This window comes from Zootoca vivipara, chromosome 12 (genome assembly GCF_963506605.1).
Source record: "Zootoca vivipara chromosome 12, rZooViv1.1, whole genome shotgun sequence".
Lineage (NCBI taxonomy): Eukaryota > Metazoa > Chordata > Lepidosauria > Squamata > Lacertidae > Zootoca > Zootoca vivipara.
Genome location: NC_083287.1, coordinates 59,298,357 through 59,326,275, shown reverse-complemented (window position 1 = coordinate 59,326,275; position 27,919 = coordinate 59,298,357). Strand labels below are relative to the sequence as shown.

Sequence of the window (27,919 nt, the reverse complement as noted above, 5' to 3'; positions counted from 1 at the left end):
ATTAATGGGCAACTCCAGCAGACTGCGCCTTGTGCCGGGGCCTACGATCTTGCAGGGAGGCCGACATTCATCTTTTGGACATGAACAAGCAGCCGGGTTTAGTGGGGAACGGCGGGAGCAATTACTGGGGAGGGGGCTGAAAAAAGGGCCCCCTCCCACCATCGCTCTGTCTACATTGTTGTATTGTGAACCATTTTGTGGAGGGAGGGAGATTGATGGTGTTAGGACGGGGTGTTTATGCTGCTCCTAATACAGCTCTGTTAAGCTTTAGATCACAGGGGGTTGGGCTAGATGACCTCTGGGGGGTCCTTTGCAAACCTACAATTCTAAGATTTTTAAAAAAAACAATTGTATTTAATTTCCGTGCTGCCAGTAGTCTAGCCATTTTGCTGTGGCGGGTTGAGGGTTGTTGTTTAGTCGTCTAGTCGTGTCCGACTCTTTGTGACCCCATGGACCATAGCAAGCCAGGCACTCCTGTCTTGCACTGCCTCCCGCAGTTTGGTCAAACTCATGTTCGTAGCTTCAAGAACACTGTCCAACCATCTCGTCCTCTGTCGTCCCCTTCTCCTAGTGCCCTCCATCTTTCCCAACATCAGGGTCTTTTCCAGGGAGTCTTCTCTTCTCATGAGGTGGCCAAAGTATTGAAGCCTCAGCTTCAGGATCTGTCCTTCCTGTGAGCACTCAGGGCTGATTTCCTTCAGAATGGAGAAGTTTGATCTTCTTGCAGTCCATGGGACTCTCAAGAGTCTCCTCCAGCACCAGAATTCAAAAGCATCAATTCTTCGGCGATCAGCCTTCTTTATGGTCCAGCTCTCACTTCCATAGCTGCCCCCAACCTGTGGCTTCCAGATGTTTTGGGCAACAGTGTCCACTCGTCCTGGTCAGGTTCACATCTGGAGCACAGCTGTTGCGATCGGCGGCCCCAGACATCTGGAGAGGCAGGGCACTTGTCCTTGTGGTTAGGGGACCCTTTGATTACCCAATAATAATAATAATAATAATAATAATTTATTTATACCCCGCCCATCTGGCCGGGTTCCCCCAGCCACTCTGGGCGGCTTCCAACAAAACAGAAATTCTAAAATACAGAAATCCATCAAACATTAAAATACAGAAATCCACCACACATTAAAAGCTTCCCACATTAAAAGCTTCAGTATACCTGAAGGAGCATTTCCACCCCCGCCGTTCTGCCCGGACACTGAGGTCCAGCGCTGAGGGCCTTCTGGCGGCTCCCTCCCTGGAAGAAGTGAGGTTACAGGGAACCAGACAGAGGGCCTCCTCGGTAGTGGCACCCGCCCTGTGGAACGCCCTCCCATCAGATGTCAACGAGATAAATAACTACCTGACATTTAGAAGACATCTGAAGGCAGCCCTGTTCAGGGAAGTTTTTAATGTGTGACATTTTCATGTATTTTTAATCTTTGTTGGAAGCTGCCCAGAGTGGCTGGGGAAACCCAGCCAGATGGGCGGGGTACAAACAATAAATTATTATTATTATTATCATTATTATCATCATCATCATTATTATGAGCCACTTCAGAACTAACTTTGGTTTGGGAACATCATAATAGCAAAAAATTGTTGTAAAAATGTCTGCTCAGAATTAGGGGTGCCGGAAGCTGCCTTCTCCCGAGTCCGGCCCTGGGGCCAGTTCAGCATTGCCTACAGCAATGGTTCTCCTAGGTTTGGGACAGGGGCTCGTCTCCCAGCCCTACCTGGGGTTGAACCAGGGCCCTTCTGCATGCCAAGCAGGTGTTCTGCCACAGAGCTCTGGCCCTTGAGCTCTTTCCAGAGATTTGTTTGCTTGCTTGCTTGCTTGCTTGCTTGCTTGTTGGGGTCCCAGCTGGACCAACTGCTCTTATGGTCAGCTCTCCTCCCTTGGAGGTTTCCAAGCAGAGCCTGGGATCCTTTCCTTGCGATTCCTGCCTTGTTGGGACTTGGACTCGGTGACCCTTGGCACCCCTTCCAGTTCCAGGAGTCTCTCAGTGGAGTCTCCTTCATGGGAGAGCTTGAAACAGAGGTCCATTGGCCACCGGTCAGGGATTTGCCAACTGCGATTCCTGCCTTGCTGGGGCTAGATGTCATATAGAGGAGGGTGAAAGGTTGTTTTCTGCTGCTCCAGAGAAGCGGACACGGAGCAATGGATTCAAACTACAAGAAAGAAGATTCCACCTAAACATTAGGAAGAACTTCCTGACAGTAAGAGCTGTTCGACAGTGGAATTTGCTGCCAAGAAGTGTGGTGGAGTCTCCTTCTTTGGAGGTCTTTAAGCAGAGGCTTGACAGGCATATGTCAAGAATGCTTTGATGGTGTTTCCTGCTTGGCAGGGGGTTGGACTGGATGGCCCTTGTGGTCTCTTCCAACTCTATGGTTCTATGATTCTAGATGGCTTCTTGAAGTGGGGTGTGGGGAGGGTCTGGGTCTGGCCTGCTCCCATGTGGACTCTGCCCCCCAGGCCAGGAGCAGGGCAGAGGGACTGGTGAGAAGAACCTTTAAGTTGGAACCAGTTCAAGCTCTGCCATTTCTACTGGGAGAGGTTTGCATTTGGCACATTGCACAAGGCAACCCCCCCCCCCGGTCCGAAAAGGGCTTTTGAAAAAAGACGTCCAGTGCCTGTTTCTGCCACTTTGTTCTCCAAGGAGTGGGCTCCCCCCTCATTTAAATCCCCACAATTTATTATTTGTGTTATTTATTAAATTTCCATACACGATAAAAACAAGAACCAAACAAACCCATAACTCTCCCCCCCAAAAAAAACACATTTAAAAAGGGCATTGTTGATCAGCCAAAGGTCTGGTTGAAAAGGAACGTTTTCGCACAAAAAAGCCGTGGGGTAGGCTAATATCATCATCATCATCTGAGAGACAGTGACTGGCTCCAGGTCACACCCAGGGGTCTTTGTGGCTGAGAGGTGGGATTCGAACCCTGGTATCCATGACTCTAACCCCTACACCCCACTGTCTCTCCCGCTGGTTTCCTCAGAGCTCAGTCCTTGGCCTCCCCTCTGTTTTCTCACTCCAACCAAGGTGTTTTTTCTCCCCTGGGGACTCTGGAGTCCTGCAGCCAAAGCCCTCCTTGGGGGGCATTGGGTCTCTGGGGCGCTGCCCTCCAGCCTAGCCAGGTAGCCCCCCACCCCTTTAGAAAAGCCCCCTTCTGCCACCCGCAAGCTTCGGGGTCGAGAAAGGCTCCAGTACGCCCCCTGCTGCTGCTTTGCCTGAACTGTGAATCCCGGAATGAAAGGCGCAAAGAGAAGGGAGCACTTTGCATGGCCAGCCTGTCTTCCTGGGGTGAGAGCAGCGGGTGGGGGCACTGAGATGCCCACAGCACCCTCTGTGCCCGAGGGCATCTCCTCCCCCCACCCCAACACACGCATGTTTGCACCCACAATGAAGCCTGCAAGAACATAGAAACATGAGAAGAGGAAAGCGGGAGGGACTGTGACCTTTAATACTCGCCTCCTCCAAGATTTTGCCCAATCCTCTTTTAAAGCCAGCCAGATTGGTGGCCATCACTGCCTCTTGTGGCAGGGAGTTCCATAGTTTAACTCTGTGCCCTGGGATGGGCAGGCAGAGACAGCCCTAAGGCAGTTCAAAGCCGTCCTCCGTTCCCTTTCTCCCTGCTGCTTGTCTTCTGATGCTCCGCCAACCATTGCAACTTAACTGAAGAGGCCTCGTTGGGGTGCAGGGCTCTGCTTTTGTGAAAAATCCACTCTGCTTGCACTCAGAGGCACTCTTTTCTTCCCGAGTCAAGCCCTTGCATGGAAAGCGGGTTCTGGAGCTGAGCCCTGTGCCACCCCCAACATTACGAAGAGGGCAAAGGCCCCACTTGACCAGCCCTTTGAGGCCAGGGGCACAGGATGTGCGGCAGATTGCTTGTGGGTGGGAGGGGACTCTGTCCTATGGGAAAGACCACTCTGTGCACTTGCCCTGCCCCCCATCTTCCCTAACTTCCTAGGTCCAGCTGTGGGGCAATTCAACCGAGAGGCAGTGTTGCCTAGTGGTTAGAGCACTAGGCTCACATCCCCACTCAGTCATGGAGCTCACTGGGTGACCTTGGAGGGGGCAGTCACTGCCTCTCGGCCTAACCTACCTCACAGGGTTGTTGTAAGGATAAGGGAGGAAGCAGGAACACACTGGCCATCTTAAGCTCCCTGCAGGAAAGGCAGGATATAAAATGGTAGAGCTGCAAGGGACCCCCAGGGGCCATCTAGTCCAACCCCCTGTGAAATGCAAGAAAGAAATAATGTTTCGCTGTGCCCACAGAAGAGAAGGAGCAACAGAAGCAGGCAGAAAGAGGGCAGAGGACGCCGGGGGGCTTTTTCAGAGGAGCCTCCCCCCCCCGAGTGTGGGTCATTTTGACTGCCCTCAGTTTCCAAACCAGGCCAAGTGAATTGAGTGGGTCCAAAAATTTATATCTCAAGTGTTATAGGTCAGGTACGAAGGTGCTGCGCCTGGGGGGGGAACCCCACGGAGAATGGCCCCTCCCAGGCCACCACCCAGGAACCCCTAAGAAGGACCCCCCAGCCTCACTGATCAAGAGGGTCTGTGAGCTGGCGATAGGGCTGCATGTTCAGGAAGCAGGTGACCGAGCATGTTCCGGAGATCCCGCCATGGAAGTCCGTTCCCCCTGCTGCAAGCCATGACAAGGACTCCCTTGAACCCCCCTGGGCAAGGCAGCCACCCTCAGTCTCCACTTCTGTAAAATGGGAACCTGCCCCGTGTCTCCAGGGGGAGTGTGACCAAGGCTGCAGGTTCAAGAGGATGGAGGCCATTCCGACCCTCCTATTCCCAGGGAGGGCTAGATTGGGTTTCTGCCAAATCTGCGTCCCCCACAAACACATTTTGCAACTGCTGCATCCCTCCCTTTCTGCCATCTCCCTGGCTCAGGCACTCAGTAAATCAACCATGAAGTTGTAGAGTTGTAAAGGGGCTGCCAAGGGTCATCTAGTCCAGCCCCCTGCAGTTCAGGAATCCCAACTAAAGAATTCTGGACAGAGAGATGGCTATCCAAGCTCTGCTTAAAAACCTCTGAGGAAGGAGAGTCCCCCACCTTGACTGTCAAAGGGCTTCCACCCTCATAAAGATATTCCTAATTAATTGATCGGGAATTCTGTGGCAAGAATGCCCAACGGTGCCTTGGTGTCTGGAAATTTGTATTTTTAATAAAATACAGCTGGTGCGGTTTTTTCCAGGCTGCTGAATCCTGTCGAATGCCAGGTCCACCTGTCAGGGATTCTTCAGTTGCAATTCCTGTGCTGCAGGGGGTTGGGCTAGATGAGCCCTGGGGGGCCCCTTCCAACTCCACAAACCTGTGCTTCTTTGGTTGTCTGGTGGGGGCTTTGGAGTGGGCAACCTGAGTCTGCAGAGGGGGGGGGGGGAAGGGTCTCTAAGCCATGGAGAAAGAGACCTGGTGAACTGGACAGGTTGTTGGGGGGGGTAAGGAGGGGGTGCCCTGTAAGCCTTCAGTGAGTGAGTTTGATTTGGAGAACCTGCTTTCAAGGAACCTCTCCCCCCCCCCCCAAAAAGCCCATTTCCAAAAATGAGCTAGGTGGAAGTCCTTGTAAAAAGATTCAACACACATACATTCATGGCTCCCCACTCCAAAACATCACACACACACACACACACACACACACACACACACACACACACACACACACACACACCCCTCCTCTCCCTTTGTCTCCCTTGTGGGGAGGAGAGATTGCTCCTTCCTCCCCCCCCCCTCATCCCCCCCCACATTCCCCTCTGTCCAGTTTTACCTCCCTTTCCCAGCAAAGGCCAATATTTTGTCCCAATTTGGTGCCCAAAGGAGGCCAGTTAATTTTAGCGCCAGACCCATTTGTGTCTCTCCTCAGCTCCTCAGCCTGGGTGGCCCCCTCCCCCTTGGACCTCTGCCCCCCCTCCCTCCCTCCCTCCCTCACTAAAAATGGAACTGGAGCAGGCAGGGGAACATTTTGCCAGCCCTTAAAGAGGCAGCGCAGCCCAGGAAAGAACCCCCACCAATAGGGGCCCCCAGCTTCATCCTACAAGTGGGCTGGGGGTACGCCCCACACCCCTGAGAAAAGATCTGGGTGTGAACCCACCCCCGCCTGAAACCGTGGAGAGTCTCGGGCCAAGGGGGTCTCGCTCCACACCCCATGCCTGCCCTTGACTGACTGGAGGGGGGGGCACCATTTCACTGAATGTGCCAAGCCCACCCCCTCCCTCATAATACACCACATTTTGTGGACACCCCATGAAACTGAACGTGAGAAAATTCAGCCCCAATAAAAGAAAGCCCTTCTTCACTCGTTTAACTATGGAACTCCCTGCCACAGGAGGCAGTGAGGACCACCAACCTGGATGGATTGAAAAGAGGATTCAAGAAGATTCCTGCATTGCAGGGGGTTGGGCTGGATGACCCTTGGGGGTCCTTTCCCAACCCTACCATTCCATGCTTTTAAGTTCATGGGCGAGGAGGAGGCTTCCAAGGCCTGCTAGCCAGGATGGCTCTGCTCTGCTTCCGCAGTCGGAGGCAGAAATGCTTCCGGATGCCAGGGGCTGGAAACCACAGGAGGGGAGAGCAGGGCTCTGATGCTCGGATCCTGCTTCCCGGACAGGGCATCTGGTTGGCCGCTATGGGAACAGGATGATGGGCTTGGTGAGCTATTAAGAACCTCGGGAAGAAGTTTCAGTCCGCAAGAGCTGTTCCCCTGTGGGGTGGGACGGCGGTGGACGCTCCTCCCTTGAGGTTTTTGAGCAGAGGCTGGATGGCCAACAGCCCTGGACCCCTTGCAGGGGGTTGGACTAGATGACCCCAGAGGTTCCCTTCCAAGTCTACGTTTCAATAAGATTCTGTTGCGTTGAGCCAAGGGCCCAGCTCTGAGCCTGACTCGCCACCAGGGCTCGCCTTAGTCTTACGTTCCCAGAATTGGAAGAACCTCTCAGTGGCTCTCTTGGAGGGCAGGGATGAGGAGAGGGTGGCTCTGGGGCTCGGATCCTGCTTTGCGGGTTTCTTCGTAATGGGCATCTGGTCAGCCCAGGTGAGAAGAGGGCGCAGGACCAGGTGGGCCATGTTCACACACACTCAGGAACACTTATTATTCATGGGAGCCTTCCTTTCGAAAGTGCCCTGTTGGGAAAATATCAGGGCGGTGTTCACGTCCGCATAAGGCTATTTGAGCGCAATCCCATTTGATTTGGAATATAAGCAGTGGATTTTCGAAAAAGAACTAATGACAGTGAAGTTTAGATAATAGAAACGTATGTGCTGTAAGACAGCTAATAAAAAGAAGTTTAAAACAAACATCAGGAAAGGAGGCCTGGAAAGTTAAGAAGAAGAAGAATTGTATATGGCAATAAATGTTTTGGAATCTTTTTGGAGTTTTAATTAAAATGATAGGTATAGAAAGCAACCCACGGGGTCCTCAGCATAGCAGGGGGGCTGAGACACACAGGACCCCCCCCCCCTCGGCCGAGCCCACAGGCCAGTCTCCCCCAACCAGGCACTGCCAGGGGGGGGGGGCTAATGGTTAGAGTGCTGGGCTAGGACCTGGGAGAGCAGGGTTTGAATCCCCACTGGGTGACCTTGGAGTCAGCCATCATCTCTTAGCTGCACCTACCTCACAGGGTTGTTGTGAGGGTGAAATGGGGGGGAGGGGAGCCATGTGCACCCCCTGGAGATCCCTCGAAGATAAAGGTGGTATATAAAGGTAAATGATAATAATAACAACAAGGCACTCTTCCACATCCTCCTCCTTGGCACCTGCCGCCCCTCCTGCCTCAGTTTCCCTGCTGCTGAAAGCGGACCTGAGCATGCAGAAGCAGGAACCACGATGTTCCACTCAGTTCTTCTTCTTCTTCTTCTTCTTCTTCTTCTTCTTCTTCTTCTTCTTCTTCTTCTTCTTCTTCTTCTTCTTCTTTTAAAAAACCTTTATTTTATTTCATATTAAAATCTACATAACATAACGTAACGTTGAACGTAACATAATCAAACCCAATTGAACATAATCAAATATAATCAAACATAATTTTCGAAAATTTTCCAAAAATACAAAAGAAAAATAGACAAAAAGAAGAAAAGAACAGAAGGGGGGGGAAGTAAAAAGAAAGGTAAGAAAAACGAAAAAGAAAAAATAATTACAAATTAAAAAATTAACTTCCAAACATTTAAATTCGGTTCTCTCTTCTGTATAATTTTACTAGGCTTTTCCTAACCGTTTAGATTCTACACCATATACTAACTTCTTTATACAGTACTTCCCATTTACTTAATCAGTTCTTCTATTTATTATTTGCTTATTAGAACCATTTATGGGTCACTTTCTGTCCAAGGATTCCAAAGTGTTTTGCGGACTAAAATAACAACACTACAGTAAACTCTCGCTCTGCTTTCCTTTGGGCTCCATCAGCGAGGCCGAGAAAGGGGGTCTTGTCGTCTGGGCAGCCCAGGACCCCCATGATGCACACGGCCCAGACTTGTGCCCCAGGGAGGTCACTCTAGGCTGCTCACACAGCGGCTTGGCTTCACCCCTGGAAGTGCACTCCATTGTCTCTTGTCACAGGTGGATCATAGAATCGTAGAGTTGGGTGGCACCCCCAGTGGCCATCTAGTCCAACCCCCACACACAGTGCAGGAATCTCATCGGAAGCATCCCTGACAGGCAGCCACCCCCTTCCATCCCACCGCTGAGCAGCTCTTCTTCCTGCTGGCAAGTCCTTCCTGAGGATGAGTCGGAATGCCAGCCACAACAAATAATATTATTAAAATAGACATGAAAGCTAAATAAGCAGCAGCAAGCATGCTCAGAGCATGTGCAAAGTACCTTTGGGGTGGAGAGGCTTCTCTGTACCTTTCTGATGGGAAGAGCAGTTTGACTCCCTTGGGAAGGGGGAGATTGTGTTTCTGTCTGTGATTCTTTTGCTGCATGGGGGGGGGGGACTTGATGGCCCCTGGGGGCGCCTTCTGAGTCAACAGTTATATCATTCAACCAAACTTCCACTGACAATTATGTCCCTAGATATCCTCAAAGCTTTTGATTGCTTAGAGTGGAAATACTTATTAGCGGTACTAACTAAAATGAAATTTGGCCCCAACTTCCTTCAAATTCTCAAACAAATATATTCTCAAGCCTCAGCAAATTGCAGAATTAATAATATGAACTCAAACACCATAGCAATCCAAAGAGGCACAAAACAAGGATGTCCGCTGTCTCCATTCTTATTTATCCTGGCTTTGGAGCCCCTAGCGATCCGAATCCGAGCAGCCACAGACATCAAAGGAGTGGAAATAAAAGGCAGAAATTATAAGTTAGGGCTCTTTGCAGATGACCTAATGGTCACAACATCAGACCCCTTAAATACAGCAACCTCCCTAATCAGAGAACTCAACGCATTTGCAATGGTGTCGGGCTTACAGGTAAACTTTGGTAAATCAGAAGCCATGTGCTTCAACACCCCTCCTCACATCCAAAAAGAACTTACCAATATCACCAAAATAAAACTCTGTCACACCAAATTCAGATACCTAGGAGTACAAATAACCAAGAACCTCAACAAATTATACCTCCACAATTACAAACCCCTGTGGCGACAAATAAACAAAGACCTAAAAAGATGGGACAGTATGAGTTTCACTCTTTCAGACAAAATAGCCATGGTCAAAATGGTCATCCTCCCAAAACTAACCTACCTATTCCAAACCCTTCCAATTTGGATCCCCCCAACCCAACTTCATAAATGGCAGGGAAAATTACATTCTTTTATTTTCTCACATAAAAAACCAAGGATTGCATCAAATACCTTCACCTCCCCACCTCAGCAGGAGGATGGGGAATCCCCAACATAGAAACATACTACAACGCCAACCAAATACGCCATATAATCCCATATATACTTGAAGACGAGACTAAACAATGGGTACATCTGGAAAGGGACTCAATTGAAAATATCTGCACCACAGCATATCCATTTCTCCCAAACAAATTAAGGAAGATTCCCACAACACTCAACAGATACACACAAACCATGTTCAAAGCATGGAAAGCAGAAACTAGTAAATTATCTCCAACCCCATCCCCATTAACTCCCCTGGCTTACCATCCATTGTTCCATCATGCAGCACAAAACCTCCAGATGAAGACCTGGCAAACCAAAGGTTTACATCGCTTAATAGACTTTTATAAAGACAACAAACCTTTGACACCACAAGAAATACAGGACAAACTAGAAGACATCCCAATGCCCTGGTTAGCACAACATCAACTACATGCCTTTCTGAACAACCCAACTGTAAAACCAGCAGCAACTAGACCCCTGACAGCTTTCGAAAGCCTCCTCCAATTGCCAAAAGGACACGGAAAAGGGATGGTATCTGCAATTTACAAGATACTAATTCAGACTCCCATAGATCCTCTGGACAAGATAAAACGACAATGGGAGGATGACATAGGGTATGAAATCAACCCTACCCAATGGACTAAAATGTGGTCGAAACCCCCTTTCAAATCTATATCAATGAAAAGAAAAGAACTCTCGTTGAAACTAATTCACAGATGGTACCTGACTCCACGAAAATTATCACTAATACGATCAGGAATCTCATCAAAATGTTGGAGAGGATGCACTTCCACAGGCACGTACCTCCACATGTGGTGGGAGTGCCCTAAAATTCAATCATTCTGGAAGACATCCATGCAAGAAATTTGTAACATAACTAAGCAAGTGCTAGAAATTACCCCAGAATTGGTTTTACTAAATATCTTTCAGGATAACAACGCTCACGCAAATCATAAAGAACTTATAATCCATCTGTTGTCAGCAACCAGAAATATCGTAGCCAGGCACTGGAGGGACTTATCGGGAGTGGGCTTGGACCAATGGTACCAAGTTGTATGGGAAACAGCCTTGCTAGAAAAACTAACCAGTAAGCTGAAACTGACACGGGGACAAACAGAAGAAGACACCTTCACCCCAGTATGGTTCCCCTTCATCACTTATACAACCCAACAGGACAATGACAAAAAATTACCGTCAGCATACAAATCAATATGGCTAACTTGATCAAAACACCCTCCCTCCCCACTCACGCAAGAAATTAAGGATCATCACAGCCAACCATAAATGAACAACCACATTCTAAGACAAATCCTGACCTCTCTCACCAACAAAGAAGCACGAACTAACAACAGAGAACCTGCACAAATGACGCTGACGCTGAACCCCTACACATATCAAGAAAAACAGAAACATCGGCAATCCACCACACCCAACTCCCCATCCCACCTACCTCTTTCCCCCCTTTCCCCCCCTTCCTCATAATGTCTCAACAAGTAAAAAATTGATGTGTAAAAATGATGCATGAAAAGAAAGAGACATTGCACTACCTTTGTAACCTAAGAAATTCTTTAATAAAAATAATTTACATAGGAAAAAAAAAAACAGTTATATCATTCGATCGGTCTCCCATTTCAGAAGGCGGTGGAGCCTCCTTCATGAGGTCAGTTGGCCACCGGTCAGGGATTCTTCCGCTGCGATTCCTGCCCTTCGGGGGGTTGGGCTAGATGACCCCCAGGTTCCCTTCCCGCAACTCTTAAGATTCTATAGTTAGGAGGGACTTTTCACCCAGGGACCCTGGAGGTGGGGAGGGAGGCAAGTTCCTTCCCCTGCAGGATATGCCTTGACTCGCTTGCTTGAGCGATCCAACAGCACCACATTTCTGCGGGGGGGGGGTGCTGTTTATGGCCTGCTCAGCTCCTGAAAGCCCTGCTCAAAAATCTTTTTGTGCCCCCCCCCAGCATTAGAACTCTTTCACACACACGCCAGCCTGTCTGGTACCAAAATAACTGCGCGCACACACACACGGAAGGTGGGTGGGGAGCGAGGCTTGGCATGTCTTTCCTGACTGGGGGGGGGGGCTTTCTCTTGCCCTGCCAAGAGGGCCTTGTTTTGGGGGAGGGGGGAGAGGGTGCCCCCACAGCTGCCAGGGCTGCCACCCTCCTCCTCTCCCACGAGGGCAAGGCTTCTCTGGTCCCTCCAAGGTGCCTTGGCAGTGCCAGGCTGGCACCCACCAACCCATCCGCCCCGGCGAAGGGTTAACGGTTGGGGAGGCTGACCAGCCTGGCTCCTTCTGGCGCTGGGAGACAGAGAGCAGGGCAGGCTGGGTAAAATTTCCGCCCCAATAATTTCCCAGCCTGCCTGCCTCTCTCGCTGCCTTGCCCGCCTCCCCGACATCCGAGCCTGGCAGCCGCTCTGGCTGGCTGCTCTGCCCGCTCCCTGCACCCCCTCTGCAAGGGGTTCCCCCTCCGCCTCAGGCCGGCAGCATGCCCAGGGCCCCGGGTACCAGAGGGTCGCCCGCCCCCTGCCCTCTGGGTGCCCCCCACCGGGCACGCAGCTGGGGCTGAGCACCATGCAGGCAGCAGAGCCTTTGCGAGAGGATGCTGGCTTCCCTCCTGCAGCTGCTCCAGGACTTCTCAGGCCCCCCTGCTGCTGCTGCCGCCGCTGCCCCCCAGCCCGGAGCGCCCCCCATGCCTGGCGCTTCCCTGTGCGGCACCTGCCTGTGCCTGGACAGCGGCGGCAGCGCCCACGCCAGGGCCCAGGATGGCGAGCAGGGAGAGAAGGTAGGCGCTTTCCCCCAGGGGGGTGGTAGGAGGGGAGGGTCTCCATTTGCCCTCTGTGGGGTAGAAGCAGGAGGGGGGGAAGGGGCATGGAGGGGGGAGAGGGGGGTCCCCTCTCTGCTTTATTTATGTATGGAAGTAATACGTGCTGGGGGGGGGCTGCGTTATCACGAAACTGGGGTGAATGGGGCAGTGAATAGTTAAACGGTGGAACTCCCTCCCACAAGAAGTATTGATGGCTTTGGAACCGTTGAGTTGGAAGGGACCCCTGAGGGTCCTCTAGTCCAACCCCCTGCAAGGGAGGAATCTCAACTCAAGCACCCCTGACAGATTAGAGGTTCGGACGGCTCTTGTCTCCCAGTTGCTGGAAGGGGAGAGGGCTCTGGGCTTGGATCCTGCTTGCTGTTTTCCCATTGGGGCATCTGGTGAGCCCCTGGGAGGGCAGGAGGCTGGGCAAAATGGTCCGTCCCCCCGGCCTGATCCGGCAGGCTCTTTTGTCGTTCTTACGGCTGTATAGAGGGATGCTCACTCTTTATATGCTCAGAGGCACTCTTGGCTGCTGTGTGGACTCTCTTTCTGGATGCTCAGGTTTGGGGCTGAGCTAGGGGAGAGTGAGGTGGCCAGTCCCCGAGAGATCTGAGTTCGAAAGCCGCTTGGAGCTGCTGTTCAGGGAGATGGATTTGCGAGGGTCCCCCAACATCCCCCTGCGCCTCACAGGGTTCTCTGGGGAGAGGGGCTTGGGTGTGGGGCTGAGGAAGACTGCAGCCCTGGTGGTTGGGAGGGGGCAGAATGGGGCCTTGGGGGGGGGGCTCCCGCTCTGGCGCTTCACTGAGCAGAGGGTCAGGTGGGGCAAAGCTGTTTGGTTCCTTCAGGGAGCTTTGAGCTTACATAAGCCTTCTGAGGTTACATGGTCATGTGGGAAAGGCGCTCTGTGTGTGCTCAGAGGCACTCGCTTGCTGTTCCTTGTTATTTTTAGAACATCGGTGTGCTGGGGCGCTGAGGACATCTCTGGGGCTGGGATCCCATTCCGATGGGGGGCGCAGGGGTTGCCTTGTGGCTGGAGAGGGGGCTCCACACTTTCTACTGTAGCAGGTGGGAGGGGGAGTCAGAGGAGGAGGAGGAGGCAGTGCCCCCCTTTTCCCTGCAGCCTCTCACCTGATCGGCTAGAGAGACCCTTGGGGGGGGTCTTAGCAGTCCCCCCCCCCGAGGTTAGAGGGCTTCCGGGCTGCTTTGATGTCTCCTTGAACAAGGGCTTCTCCCTGCTCCTAGCAGAGTGGGGAAGGCTGTTGTGTGTGGTGGGGGGTTGCACTGCGGAGAGAGGAAAGCACTCTGCATGCGCTCAGAGGCACTCTTGCTGTGTCGCATGTTCCAGCTGCGACTGCGCTGGCTTTACTTGGGAGCATTGCAAGGATGGTGCCTTGGGGTGTCTTGGGGTCCCCTGAAGTGACAGAGCGACACAGGCAAGGGGTCTCCCCAGAGCAGAAATTGTGAAGGGGCTCCTGGCGGGCAAGAACCCAGCCAGTCTCCACATGCCAGTGACCCAGTTGGAACTGGGTGGCAAGTGCTCTGCCCATTTCCTGAGCCGCAGCCGGGCCAGAGTTCAAGAGGGGGGGGGAATGCAGCGGGGGCATCCATTTTTGAATTTGGGGGGTGGGCACAAGAAGAACGACCCCCAAAGGCAGAGGCTGCTGCTCATTATTTCCAGTGGGTCTACTCTCAGTAGGACAACCACCCATGTCAAGGCAGCCATGCTGAATTTGTAGGTTCCCCTGAGGATGTGCAGAGTGCTTTGTTGTCCTGCTCACCATGTCGTGACCAGAGCCAGATTCAACCTTGCCCCCCCCCCCAAGTTCAGCACCCTTTAGCTAAGCTGCCTGATCAGGAATGTTTTGGGGGGAGTCTGCCAGGGTCAGAGGAGGTGCCCCTGGGGGAGGTGGCAGAAAAAAAGCTCTTCCCTGCCAGCTTGAGGGGTGGGGGCAAGAGGCCCGTTTGCAGGACGCTCCATTCCTGGGACCTTTGGCAGAGGGGCCAGAGGTGGCTGCGCAGCTGCTGCCCCCTGCCAGCTGCTGCCATCTGCCCCCCCCCCCCGCCTGCAGAGCCAGGAGGAATTAGCTGCCCTGCCCTTCTGGAGGGCACCCTGGCATGGGATGGGCAGGAAGGTTATAAATAGAAGGTGCTCCTGGGGTAGCCGGCTGGGGAATCGGAGGCAGCAGCAGCAGCAGGGAAAAGGTTTGCAGCAAAGCATGCTGGGAACAAATAGCTCAGGGTCTCCCTGGGTGGGGGGGGGCAAGCAGCTGGCTCTCTCCCTCCCCCCCCCAATTTGTGGTGTGTGTCTCCCCACCTTAGCCTGAGACAGCTGGCAGGAGGGGGGACAGGAGGAGGAAAGAGGCACTGATTCTGTCAGCAATGCTTTTGTTGCAGCTCCCGGGTTGGACTAGATGAGCCTTGGGGGTCCCTTGCAAACCCTGCCATTCCTTGAACGCATCGCCCATGGAGACTGTCAAGGCTACTAGGCTCCACTGCTGGAGTCTGCAGTGCTTCCGAATCCCAGGAAGAGAGGGTTCTTCGGCTTGAATCCTGCTCACACCTTCCCTCTCTTGGGCATCTGGTTGGTCCCTGTGAGGACAGGATGCCGTTGGCCTGATCCAGAAGCAGGGCACTCCTTACGGAGGTCTATTGTGATAGCAGAACCTCCATGTCCAGGGCAGTCTACCTCTGAGTACCAAATATCGAGGAAGGACGATGAGAGAGCTGCTCTTGGGCTTCTGGGTTTCCCATAATGGGCATCTGGACACGATGCTGCGCCAGGTGGGCCATTGGCCTGATCCTGCAGGGAGATCCTTATAGAATCATAGCATTGGGAGGGACCCTGAGGGTCACCCACTGCAAACTGGGAACGCTGCAAGAAGCTCTTTCCTTTAACTCCTTGGATCTGTCCCACGCGTGAGGGCGGCTCAGGATCCAACCCCTTCTGCAGTTGAGGCCCCTTGATGCCCCCCAGGTGACCCAAGGGGTGACATCCCCTCACCTTGCAGCAGGTGGCGCTGTTTCTCCCCTTGTTAGTCCAGGATCATTTACTGTTGTGGCTCCCTATTCCCTGCACTGGGCCTTTGCTCCTTGGGGGGGGGCACATCCTGGTTGCTGGGTGTTTTCGGCGTGGGGACCCCCCCTTTTCCCACAGAGCCCATCCTGGGGTGAGGAGAGGGAGCAGGGGCTGCCAGAGCAGAAGGGATGGCAAAACAGGCCCTCCATAGAACCGGATAGCTTTGAGGGAACCCCAGAGGCCATCCAGCCCAACCCCCGTGCAGAGCAGGAATCTCAGCTCAAGGATCCCTGGCACGAGGCCGCCCAACCAGCCAAGCCATGGCCCCTTGACTGAGCTGGTGGTTTTTCTCCTTCGGCTTCTCAGTGCGGAGGGGTGGGGGTGGGGCTGCTCCGGCCTCCTGATGCCTGGATCCATTACCACTGCGGTCCCTCCCCTGCAGCCAAGCCACGGCCTCTGTCACATCTTATCACTGGTGGGAGAGGCCTCGCTGAATCACAGAACTGTGGGGTTGGAAGGGTCCCCCAAAGGTCATCCGTTCCAACCCCCTGCGGTGCATGAATCGTAGCCAAAGCGTTCCTGATGGATGGGCATGGAAGCTGACTGTGTTAAGGGGAAGAGAAGGTTAAGGGGTGAACATATGATGGCCATGTTCAAATATATCAAAGGATGTCATATAGAGGAGGGAGAAAGATTGTTTTCTGCTGCTCCAGAGAAGCGGACACAGAGCAACGGATTCAAACTACAAGAAAGAAGATTCCACCTCAACATTAGGAAGAACTTCCTGACAGTAAGAGCTGTTCGGCAGTGGAATTTGCTGCCAAGGAGTGTGGTGGAGTCTCCTTCTTTGGAGGTCTTTAAGCAGAGGCTTGACAGCCATCTGTCAGGAATGCTTTGATGGTGTTTCCTGCTTGGCAGGGGGTTGGACTGGATGGCCCTTGTGGTCTCTTCCAACTCTATGATTCTATGATTCTATGTGTTGGGGGTCATTGGGTGGCCCCTTTCCGGGGTGTGTGTGATCCTGCCCCCTCTCTGGCTGGGTGCTGATGGCCCCCCCGTGTGTCCCTTCCCTCTGTCCCCAGGTCCTGTCTCTGGGCGCTGACGTCCTCCCGGAGTACAAGCTTCAGGCCCCCCGCATCCACAAGTGGACCATCCTCCACTACAGCCCCTTCAAGGCGGTCTGGGATTGGCTGATCCTGCTGCTGGTCATCTACACGGCCATCTTCACGCCCTACTCGGCCGCCTTCCTGCTGCACGACCGCGAGGAGCAGGCGTCCCGCTTCTGCGGCTACTCCTGCAGCCCCCTCAACGTGGTCGACCTCATCGTGGACATCATGTTCATCATCGACATCCTCATCAACTTCCGCACCACCTACGTCAACTGCAACGAGGAGGTGGTCAGCCACCCGGCCAAGATCGCCATCCACTACTTCAAGGGCTGGTTCCTCATCGACATGGTGGCCGCCATCCCCTTCGACCTGCTCATCTTTGGCTCCGGCTCCGAGGAGGTAGAGTCGCAAGAAGCCCGGCCTTTGGGCGCCGCTCCTGTTTGCGAGGGCCCTTTGAGCTGTGCCGCGAGGTCACAGAATGTCCCCCAACACTCTTCCTGCTCCGGGGGGAGGCGAGGGCAAGAGGAAGCGGAGGGTTTGGTTTCTGCGGAAAGGGTGGGCACGCCTTCCATTGCCAGCAGAAGCACTGCCTTCCGGGGCTGCATGGCAGGCAGGAATTCAACAGGCGCAGGCTTTCCCTGTTGTGTAGATAGACATCCTAGAAGGAAGCACCCAGCTGTCTGTCACAGAAAAGGCCTGAACTCTTGTCGACATAGAAAGTTTGGAAGTGGGGGCTGTAGAGGTTGGGGGGCGGATGGCAGGTAGGCCTTCCAGGTAGCTGTGGGTGGAGAAGGAGAGAAGGCTCAAGATTCATGCGCTGTAAACTATGGAACTCTCTCCCACTGGAGGCCGGGATGGCCACCAACGTGGGTGGCTTTCAAATAGGATTGGAGAAATGCATGGAAGGGGAGAGGGCCATCAACGGCTACCAGCCATGTTTGGAAGCAGCGATGCTTCTGAATCCTGGTTGCTGGGAAACCCTGGAGGAGAGAGGGCTGTGGGGCTCGGATCCTGCTTGTGGGTTTCCCATAATGCACATCTGGCTGGACCTAATGGACCACGGGCCGGATCCAGCAGGCTCTTCTCAGGTTCTTATTATCTCCATCCAGGGCTGGGGGGGTCTCCCCTGTCTAAACCCTGGAGAGGCGTTGCTGCCAGTCAGTGTAGATCAGGCATCCCCAAACTGCGGCCCTCCAGATGTTTTGGCCTACAACTCCCATGATCCCTAGCTAACAGGACCAGTGGTCGGGGAAGATGGGAATTGTAGTCCAAAACATCTGGAGGGCCGAGGTTTGGGGGTGTCTGGTGTAGGAGATCCTGAGCAGCCGGATGGGCTGTGTGATAGGATGCAGTTTTGAGGCATGTCTTTCTGTCCTGGTGTTCTGAGTTTGAAACTGACTGGGCGCCAGTCGCATTTGGCAACAGAGGTGTCTGGTCACCTGGTTTGGCAACTAACACCTCCATCTGGCTGGCGGGTGCTGCTGCCCTGCCGTGCCAGTCAGCTGGCTTGTGGGGTCTCATGGCACCAAAAGAAGCGCGTCTTTTGCTGCTGCACTGCCCCATGGTCAGCTCATCCGCAGGGCGAACGCAATGGCGCCATTTGGCTATTCTGTTTCCTATCTCAGCTTCTAAGTGGAAGGCCCAGGAGGCAGGGAAGTGACGGCCACAGGAGCCAACAGAAGGGGTGGCTGGAGGGGGGGGTGTCTCTCCTTTTCACCCCCTGCCCTCTGAGCTCAACCCGCCCCCTGTCACTGTCTGTGGGGGGAGTTCATGGCCTCCATCAGCCAGGACCGGGGGGGGGGGCGGATTTTGCTTTGGATGCGAGGCTGCAATCTTGCCCCCCCCCCAAGAACATCTCTCACGGTTCCTGCACATGCTCACAGGGCAGCTGGAGAGGCAGGAGCCAGCGAGGAAACTGGGTCTGGCCCCAAGGGAGGCCCCCCCCCCATCCTGTGCGCCAGGTGCATGGGGGGAAGAGGTGGAGGAGAATTTGCAAGGCTCAGGTGCGCCAGCCGAGATGCGGCTGCCTCAGGGGAGAAGCGGGAGGGGGGGGACCCGTCTGTTCCTGGCTGGGAGAGGGGTGGGGTCTCTGGACCCAGCCAGAAGCACACCTGGGTGGTCCGCTCTTTCCGCTCCTGGGGGTGGGAAGCCTCGGGGCAGCCTGGCCTGTGAGTCCTCTGAACGGCGCTGGATCACATTTGGACCCAGCGTGGATCACCATACAGGATGCTGGACTAGGTGGGCCATTGGAGTGGGCTAAATGGAGCCTCCATGGACAGAGTCAGTCTACCTGAGGATAGTAGCCACCAAGAGTGGGAGACGGCTGTTGCTCTCCCATCCCGGTTGGGGTTCCCCTTGGCTGGCCATTGTGGGGGGCAGGATGCTGGACTAGGCGCCCCCCCCCCTGGGCCTGATCCTGCTGCTGCTCTTCTGAGGTTCTTATGGGAGCTCGTGGCTCCGAAGGAGCAAGTGAAGAGGAAGAAATGGATGGATAGGAGAGGGTTTTGCCCCGAGGTCTCCTAAGGGAAGGTTGCAATCCAGTTTGCAAGATCCCTTGGGCATCTTTGAATAACACGAGTGGTGGGGAGGGGAGTTAGTTATACAGTCAAACCTCGGTTTGCACCCGTCTCAGCTGCCAAATGTTTCAGAAGCCAAACGCCAGACACCCAGAAGTGAATGCTTCTGTTTTCGAACGTGCCTCAGGGGTCGAACAGCTTCCGAGGCGCCATTGAATTTGCTGGCAGACCTTTGATCCTTGGTTTTCAAACGTTTCGGAAGTCGAACGAACTTCTGGAACAGATTATGTTTGAAAACCGAGGTTCCACTGTATATTGCTTTCTGGACCCCCAAGAAACCAGCGTATGAGAGCAACCCAATGTGCAAATTTCTAAGGCAGTGGAATTAAAGCCCATGTGTTGGTTTTTTGCAGGGGAGGGGGTCCAAAAGGGCATTTTGCCTCACAGGATCTGAATCCTGCATTCGGTCAGCTTGATGCAGATCGTCCCCCTTGTGTCTCTTCTCACTCACGTAACTGTCGGGTTGGAAGGGGCCCCCAAAGGCCATCTATTCCACCCCCTGCAACGCGGGTATCACAGTGAGATCATTTGACGGTTCTGTGACACGTAACCCAATTTGGAGTGGGGGGTGGTGCTATCTCCCCACTGGGTTCCTGCCCTCACAGCCCCTCTCCTCCCCCCGCAGACCACCACCCTGATCGGGCTGCTGAAGACGGCGCGCCTGCTGCGCCTGGTGCGAGTGGCGCGCAAGCTGGACCGCTACTCGGAGTATGGGGCAGCCGTCCTCTTCCTGCTGATGTGCACCTTTGCCCTCATTGCGCACTGGCTGGCCTGCATCTGGTACGCCATCGGCAACATGGAAGACGATACCATCGGCTGGCTGAGCTCGCTGGGCAGCCAGATCGGGAAGCCCTTCAATAAGACCACCCACCACATGGGACCCACCATCCAGGACAAGTACATCACCGCCCTCTACTTCACCTTCAGCAGCCTCACCAGCGTGGGCTTTGGGAATGTCTCCCCCAACACCAACCCCGAGAAGGTCTTCTCCATCTGCGTCATGCTCATTGGATGTGAGTGTGGGGCGCAAGGGCAGGGGGCAGGCGAGGGAGACAAGGCGCAGTTGGGCTCGGTCGTTCTCCGCACCCCAAACACACTCAGGGCGTACCCAGGATCAAATCTAGGGGGGGGGAGCCATAGTCATTCAGGGGCGGGGCCAAGGCACGGGAGGGGAGGGGCCACGAAGTGGGAATGTGGGCGGGGCTACAGAACCCCCACACACACACCTTGAACTCTGGACAGCGAGGAAAACAGCAGCAGCAGCAGCGCCGACAGAAACTGAAAAGCGAAGCGAAGGAGTGCGCCCAGGAAACGATGGGAAGAGAGCGGCGGCAGTGGCGCTTTTCTGGCCAAGGGGCGTGCACCGTTCGTGCGCTCCACGAGCTACCAGGCTCCGCTCCCTTCGCCTCCGGCAGCCGCCTCCATGGCCGCTGGGCTTGCCGTCGCGCTGCTGCGCTCCCTCCGGTGTGCGCGTGGGCGGGCGCTTCCCGCCGATCAGCTGTGAGCGGGTGCGTGCAGCCTTGTTCGAGCCCGCCCAGCCCCGCGGCTCCTAGCGCGGGGGACACCTGTTTCCACCACCTTTTGAAGTGCCACCGCGCTTCTGCAGTTAGGCCCACTGCTGCCATGCTCCAGGGGAGGGGGCGGGCTTGCTTTCAGCTGTGTCCCCGCCGACCGCGGCAATCTCCTATTGTGCCGCGAAGCGGCGTCACCCCAGAAGCTCTGCCGAGAAGAAGGCGAGGGGAGAAGCATGGGCATACCCACCGCCCTGCTTCTAGGGTGGGGCATCTGCCCCCCCTGCCCCGTGGTGGGTACGCCCAGATCAGGGTGTGCCCCCCCCCTGCAGAGATCAGCCTCTCCCAACCAGGTGACCTTCCACATCATGGAATCACAGAGTTGGAATCTCAACTCAAGAACCCATCCCCTTCAGAGGGATCCCGTTCCACCATCAAATGGCTCTTGCCCAGGGGGGGGCGGCAGAGGGGGCGGTATGCCCCGGGCACCACTTGGGCGGTGACAAGATGGCTCGCTGCCCCCCCCAGTTGTAGAGTGGCCGAGGGCGCGCACGCAGTTAGTATGGGCTGCCTCTCGCACGGCGACCGTATGGGATGCCGCACATGCGCCACCGGGCGGTTCGTCGTCGTCCCCCCCTCGGCATCCCGCCCCGGGTGCTGGAGAGGGTTCCTCTGCCACTGCTCTTGCCACCAGAAAGTTCTTCCCAAGAGACCCCCGCAGCACACACACTCAAAGACGCCCAGTCATTGGAATTGTCCAGTGGGAGAGAGTTCCAGAGGTTCCCCGCCATTCTGGGCCAGAAAGCCTATACCGTATCTGCAATTGGCCTCTGCCCAGATGTGTGGACTCAGTAGAGAGCAGCTCTTTGATGGGGGAGGTGGTGGTGGTGATTTATTTGACTTATACACCGCCCTGTACCCGGAGGTCGAAGGGCAGTTCACAAACAAGACCACGACATAAAAACAAACCAAAAGCAATAACCCAATAATAATAATAAACCCCAAAGAGTCATATTCTAAAAGGGTGTTGGATGTCAATGAGATCAACCAAAGGCCTGCTTAAAAAGGAACATTTTTGCCTGGTGCCTAAAGGTGTATAATGAAGGCGCCAGGCGAACTTCCTTGGGGAGAGCATTCCACAGACAGGGAGCCACTGCAGAAAAGGCCCCGTTCTCGTGTTGCCACCCTCCGGACCTCTTGAGGAAGAGGCACACAAAGGTGGGCCTTGGAAGATGATCTCAGGGTCCAGGTAGCTTCATATGGGAAGGGGCGGTTCTTGAGGGATTCAGGGAGGAGCAGGTAATGTTTTGGGAGAGGCTGAAGGCCTTGCTGGGCAGGTATTTCCACCTTGCATGTGGGCAGAGTTGGGACAGAGATAGACCCTCACGCAGCGTCCTCCCCTCTCCGCAGCCCTGATGTACGCCAGCATCTTTGGGAACGTGTCGGCCATCATCCAGCGCCTCTACTCGGGAACGGCCCGCTACCACACCCAGATGCTCCGGGTGCGAGAGTTCATCCGCTTCCACCAGATTCCCAACCCCCTTCGCCAGCGCCTGGAGGAATACTTCCAGCACGCCTGGTCCTACACCAACGGCATCGACATGAACGCGGTGAGTGGCCGGGCCTCTCCGTGCGCAGCACCCTAGCCTACGGGGAAAATGACCTGCGAGATCACCTTGCCCCACTTGCGCCCCCTTGAACGCTTCAATCAGTGGAGAGGGCGCCGCTGTAGTTGCCACAAAACGCCCATTTTCTGCATTTGTAAGCTTTCGATCGTTTAGCGTGGCAGCACCTGCCCTTGGGAACTCCCTGCCTCTTGACACCAAGCAGGCCCCTTCCCTGTCTTCTTTTTGGCACTTGCTAAAGATATTCTTGCTTATGCTTCAACAAACATGTACAGATGCTAAGAAAGCTGGTGAGTGTTTTAATCTGTTTTAGTATTTTAACTTTTTATGTGTTTTATTTATTTAAACTATTGTTGTCCACTTTCTTGATTTTATTACCTTTTTTGCAAACCACCTTGTGGGGTTTTTTATTTTATTTTTACAATCCAGAGGTGTATCAATTTTTCTAAATAAGTAAAACAATAAATATTTGGGGCGAGCATTTCTTTCTTTCTAAAAATGTTTGTACACCTCTGTGTTGTTAAAATTATATCAAAGTAGTTTGCAATGAATTTTTTTGTTTAAAAATCCCATACAACAGAAAGTTATAAACAGACATTGGTCAGCTGTTGTGGAAGAATGCCTTCTTAACTGCCTGCATAGGTTTGGCAGAATAGAAAAAGTTTCAGCAGGAGTTTATAAATTGGCACAGAAGGCGCCTGCTGGATCTCCAGTGGCAAGGAGTCCCACAGGACTGAAGGCTCTATTTCATTTTTTAATTGATTTTTTATTAAATTTTATTGCTTTGTCTTTTTTCCTGGTACAGAGGTCTAAGGCCCCCATAGTAGCTCCACCCATTTTTTGCCTCTAGCCCCGCTCACCACGGTCGCACGGCTCCCGGACTGCTTCCCATGAACAAATGCGGCCCTCGGCTGACAAAGGCCCCTCCCCCTCCCCCACTGTCCTGGAGCGCAGGGCTGTTTTCTGCGGAGAGGCTACTTCCTCTGCTGATTCGAACCCACCTCTCCCCCCCCCAGGTGCTGAAAGGATTCCCCGAGTGCCTGCAGGCCGACATCTGCCTGCACCTGAACCGCAGCCTCCTGCAGAACTGCCGGCCCTTCAAGGGAGCCACCAAGGGGTGCTTGCGGGCGCTGGCCATGAAGTTCAAGACCACCCACGCCCCCCCGGGAGACACGCTGGTCCACGCCGGGGACGTCCTCACCGCCCTCTACTTCATCTCCCGAGGCTCCATCGAGATCCTGCGGGGAGACGTGGTCGTGGCCATCCTAGGTGAGGGGGGGCAGAGGGGGCCCTATGGCAGATATTAATATCACGCAGCAATCGGATTAATGAAAACCAACTCCGCTTGGAATAAAAATGGTCCCAAAGCTTTGCTTTCTTCAAACAGACACAGAAAGAAAGGATGCTACAAGCAAATAGTTGCATAAGAGCCCGTGCTTCTCCAGGCATTGGCTCAACTTACAAATATAAAATTACTTCAAACACACCAGGAAATGCAGGTCATGTCTCATCCCAGAAGCTGCTTTCTCTTTGGGGGGGTGGGGTGGATTAGATGGCCCTTGGGACCCCTTCCAACTCTACAATTCTATGATTCTGTGTGAGACTCATTTGCATGCCTTTCTTCTCTGGCGGCTTGAGAACAAAGACAACTCCCTCAAAATGGAGATTTGTAACTCAATAACCCTCCCAGGTGATCTGAGGTTAAACACCTCCTGCAAGAGGTAGCAGAGATACATCAACAGTTGATGATCAACTTGCTAGGCACCGTGCAAGCTCCTTCTTAGCTCCGATGGAAATTTCCATGTTCCCTTTGGCAATACACATACAGAGCTATTTTCCATTTCAATGTTCAGTTAAACAATTCTACTTAACATGACCAGGAGAGGTTGGAAGGCTCCAGGCGCAGAAGACCCATTGAATTTTGCTTGGTTTTATTTTGGCTTATCTTTAGCACTTTGAACTGGGCCCGGAAACTAATCGGTAGCCAGTGCAGTTGGACCAGGATCGGTGCAAGATGCTCAAACCGTCTTGCTTCATAAAAAATTTCTTCAGTAGCACCTTAAAGACCAACTAAGTTTTTATTTTGGTATGAGCCTTCGTGTGCATGCACACTTCTTCAGATACACTGAAACAGAAGAGCCAGACCCTTATGTATATACAGAGGGTGGTGGGGGTGGGTGGGTGGGAATGGGTGATGGGCTGATAGGAGTGGTAAACCTGTAGATGGCTGTTAACGACTGCTGATGACTGCAATTGGTCCTGCGGGGAAAAAGCAAGGGCTGAGGCGCTAAAGAAAGCTTGATCATGCATAATGAGATAAGAATCCTATGTCTTTGTTCATCCCAGGTGGCTCCATGGTTTTAAGCTTGGTAATGAGTTCCAATTCAGCAACTTCTCTTTCCAGTCTGTTCCTGAAATTTCTCTGTAATAAAACAGCTGCTTTGAGATCTTGTATATAATGTCCTGGGAGATTGAAGTGTTCTCCTACTGGTTTCTCTGTCTTGTGGTTCCTGATGTCAGATTTATGTCCATTTATCCTTTGGCGTAGGGTTTGGCCTATTTGTCCAATATAGAGAGCTGAAGGGCACTGTTGGCATTTGATGGCATACACAATGTCAGAAGACGAGCAATTAAATAGTCCTGAGATGGTATGTTGGATGTTGTTGGGGCCAGTAATGCTGTTGTCCGGGTGTATGTGGCAGCAAAGTTGGCATCTGGGTTTATTGCAGGCTCTGGTACCAGTGTCCATGTTAAGTCTGGTGGTTGTATGATTGTGGGTGAGGAGTTGTTTAAGATTGGGTGGCTGTCTGTAGGCAATGAAAGGTCTTCCTCCCAGAGCTTGAGAAAGGGAGCGGTCATTGTCCAGGAGAGGCTGTAGATCTCTGATGATGCGTTGTACTGTTTTAACTTGGGAGCTGTATGTGATGACTAGTGGTGTTCTGTTATTTTCTTTTTTGGGTCTGTCTTGCAGCAGGTTCTCTCTAGGTATCAGTCTGGCTCTGTTGATCTGTTGTTTAACTTCATCAGGTGGATATTTTAGTTCTAAAAAGGTTTGCTGTAGATCTCTTAGGTGAGATTCTCTGTCTGTAGAGTTGGAACAGATGCGGTTGTAACGTAGGGCCTGGCTGTATACGATGGATTGTTTGGTATGTTTGGGTTAGTAGCTAGAAGCATGTAGATATGTTTGTCGGTCAGTTGGTTTTCGGTATAAGGCGGTGTCTATACGTCCACCCTGTATTTTTATACACGGCTACCTACCTGTAACGTCTTGCTCCAGTGAGCAACCTGGCTGCTGAATTCTGCACCAGCTGAAGTTTCCGAACCGTCTTCAGAGGCAGCCCTGCGTAGAAGGCATTGCAGCAATCTAACCTTGCGGTTGCCAGAGCATAGACCAGTGGTTCCCAACAGGTGGTCCGGGGACCCCCAGGGGTCCGCGAGCTATGCCAGAGGGGTCCTCAAGATCCTATTAGAATAAAAAATATATTAAATATATTTCGTATGATAACAGATTTTTTGTTTTGGCCGCTTCCTGCATGAGCAGAGTCTAGCGCAAAATTAGAATTAGATAGAGGCAGTAGTTCTGCTGTATGCCGCAATGACTACAAGAAACTTGGAGATAAGGCAATGAAAAAGATCCTTCCATTTGCAACCACATATCGGTGTGAGCAAGCATTTTCTTCCATGTGTTTCATGAAAAACAAATATAGGAATCGGCTCGACATGTGGTCGGATTTCAGAGTGAAAGTTTCAAGTTTGGAACCTAATATTTCAGAAATAATGGACTCAAAGGACACATTTAACTCATCTCATTAAGAACTGAAAATTAAAACTAACTGTATACTGATGGAGTACTCGGTTGTAACTGTAAAAAACGTATAAATATAAAATATAAAAAGGCTCTTAATTTGGCTCTCACTTTTTAATTTTAGGATTAGGAATTAATGGGGGTCCTTGTCACAATAGCGGCTCGATGAGGGGTCCTCGAGAAAATTTTGTTGGGAACCCCTGGCATAGACAACAGTAGTTAGGCTATCCTTGGGCCGCCAGCCAAAGGTGATGGGGGCTTCATCACAGCTTCTGGCAGGGCTGGATCCGTGTGGTGTGATCTTCGTGCTTGAGATCCAGAGGAGCCACCGAAGCTGAGCCAGTTCTGGGTGCGAGAGGATGCCGAGGAGGGCAATCTCGTGTGTGGCCTCCTTCCCATGCGCCTCTCCCTGCTGCGCAAGGGCTCGGTTCCACCCCCTTTCTCTTCCTCCCTCCCAGGGAAGAACGACATCTTTGGGGAGCCCCTCAACCTGTATGCCCGGCCCGGCAAGTCCAACGCAGACGTACGCGCCCTGACCTACTGCGACCTGCACAAGATTCACCGCGAGGACCTCCTGGAAGTGCTGGACATGTACCCTGAGTTCTCTGACCACTTCTGGTCCAACCTGGAGATCACCTTCAACCTGCGCGACGTGAGTTGTCGCCCCCGGGAGACCCAAGGGGGGGGGTGGGCTTCTGCGGCAGGCCAGCTCAGGGTCAGGAAAGTGGGGGTTCTGGGAGACCCCTGGCACCCCTCTCACCGCCTCCCCTTCTCTTCCAGACCAACATGATCCCGGGGTCGCCCGGCAGCGACGAGATGAACGGCGGCTTCAACCGCCTGCGCCGCCGCAAGCTCTCCTTCCGCCGCCGCACCGAGAAAGGTGAGGAGGTGGGGGGGTTGGATTGGATGACCTTAAGGGGTACCCCAGCTCCCACCTTGTTCCCTTTCCTATGGGTGCTCCTGCAGCTGCTACTTCTGGGTCTCTCAGCTGGGATAGCTGGAAGGACCTTTTCCCCCCCTCCTCACTTAACCCCCACAACGACCCTGTGAGGTAGGCTAGGCTGAGAGGAGGCTGTGACTGGCCCCCAGGGAGCTTCATATCCAAGTAGGTGGGATAGAACCCTGCCCTTCCCCAGGCCGTAGTCTGACACTCTAACCACTGCACTGCACTGCCACTCACTGGATCTGGCTGGCCAATAACCTTTTCTCCTTCTCCCCACAGATGAGGAGATTCCGGGGGAAGGAAATGCCCAGCCAAAAGGGTTCCACGTCGGCCAGAACTGCCAAGCTCCAGGGGCTCCCTGCGGACCCCCTAAATGGGACCCCTGCCTCAGCAGCTCGGTGGCGTCCAGCCCGCCCTCCAGTGACGAGGAGGAGACCCCCGTCCCCGTCTCCAGCGCCCCAGAGCTGTCGCCTTTCCACTCCATAGACCCCGCCGGCCAGCCCCCCTCCCCTGCAGCCGCGGATCCCAAACGCAGGGACGTCTGCAACCCACTCTCAGGTAGGCAAGAGCTGCCATGGGATACGGGAAAGAAAAAACACCCAGAGACACAAAGAACTCCGCAGGTGCTGAAAAGTCTCCTTTTAGCGATACGTCCTTCAGGACAGCCTGGAGTTGGAAGAGACCACAAGGGCCATCCAGTCCACCCCCC

At 53.4% G+C, this 27,919-nt stretch overlaps 1 protein-coding gene across 2 annotated transcripts in view; it reads left to right on the top strand.

The window, feature by feature from the left end:
• Positions 1 to 27,919, top strand: part of KCNH2 (potassium voltage-gated channel subfamily H member 2) — a 78,238-nt gene that overhangs the window by 45,577 nt on the left and 4,742 nt on the right. For both annotated transcript variants that reach the window (XM_035129765.2, XM_060280462.1), the window contains exons 6-12: positions 16,724 to 17,149; positions 19,952 to 20,339; positions 22,248 to 22,447; positions 23,479 to 23,731; positions 26,726 to 26,919; positions 27,048 to 27,147; positions 27,490 to 27,768. In XM_035129765.2, coding sequence (XP_034985656.1) covers positions 16,724 to 17,149; positions 19,952 to 20,339; positions 22,248 to 22,447; positions 23,479 to 23,731; positions 26,726 to 26,919; positions 27,048 to 27,147; positions 27,490 to 27,768 — 1,840 coding nt within the window. The remainder of the gene's footprint in view (positions 1 to 16,723; positions 17,150 to 19,951; positions 20,340 to 22,247; positions 22,448 to 23,478; positions 23,732 to 26,725; positions 26,920 to 27,047; positions 27,148 to 27,489; positions 27,769 to 27,919) is intronic.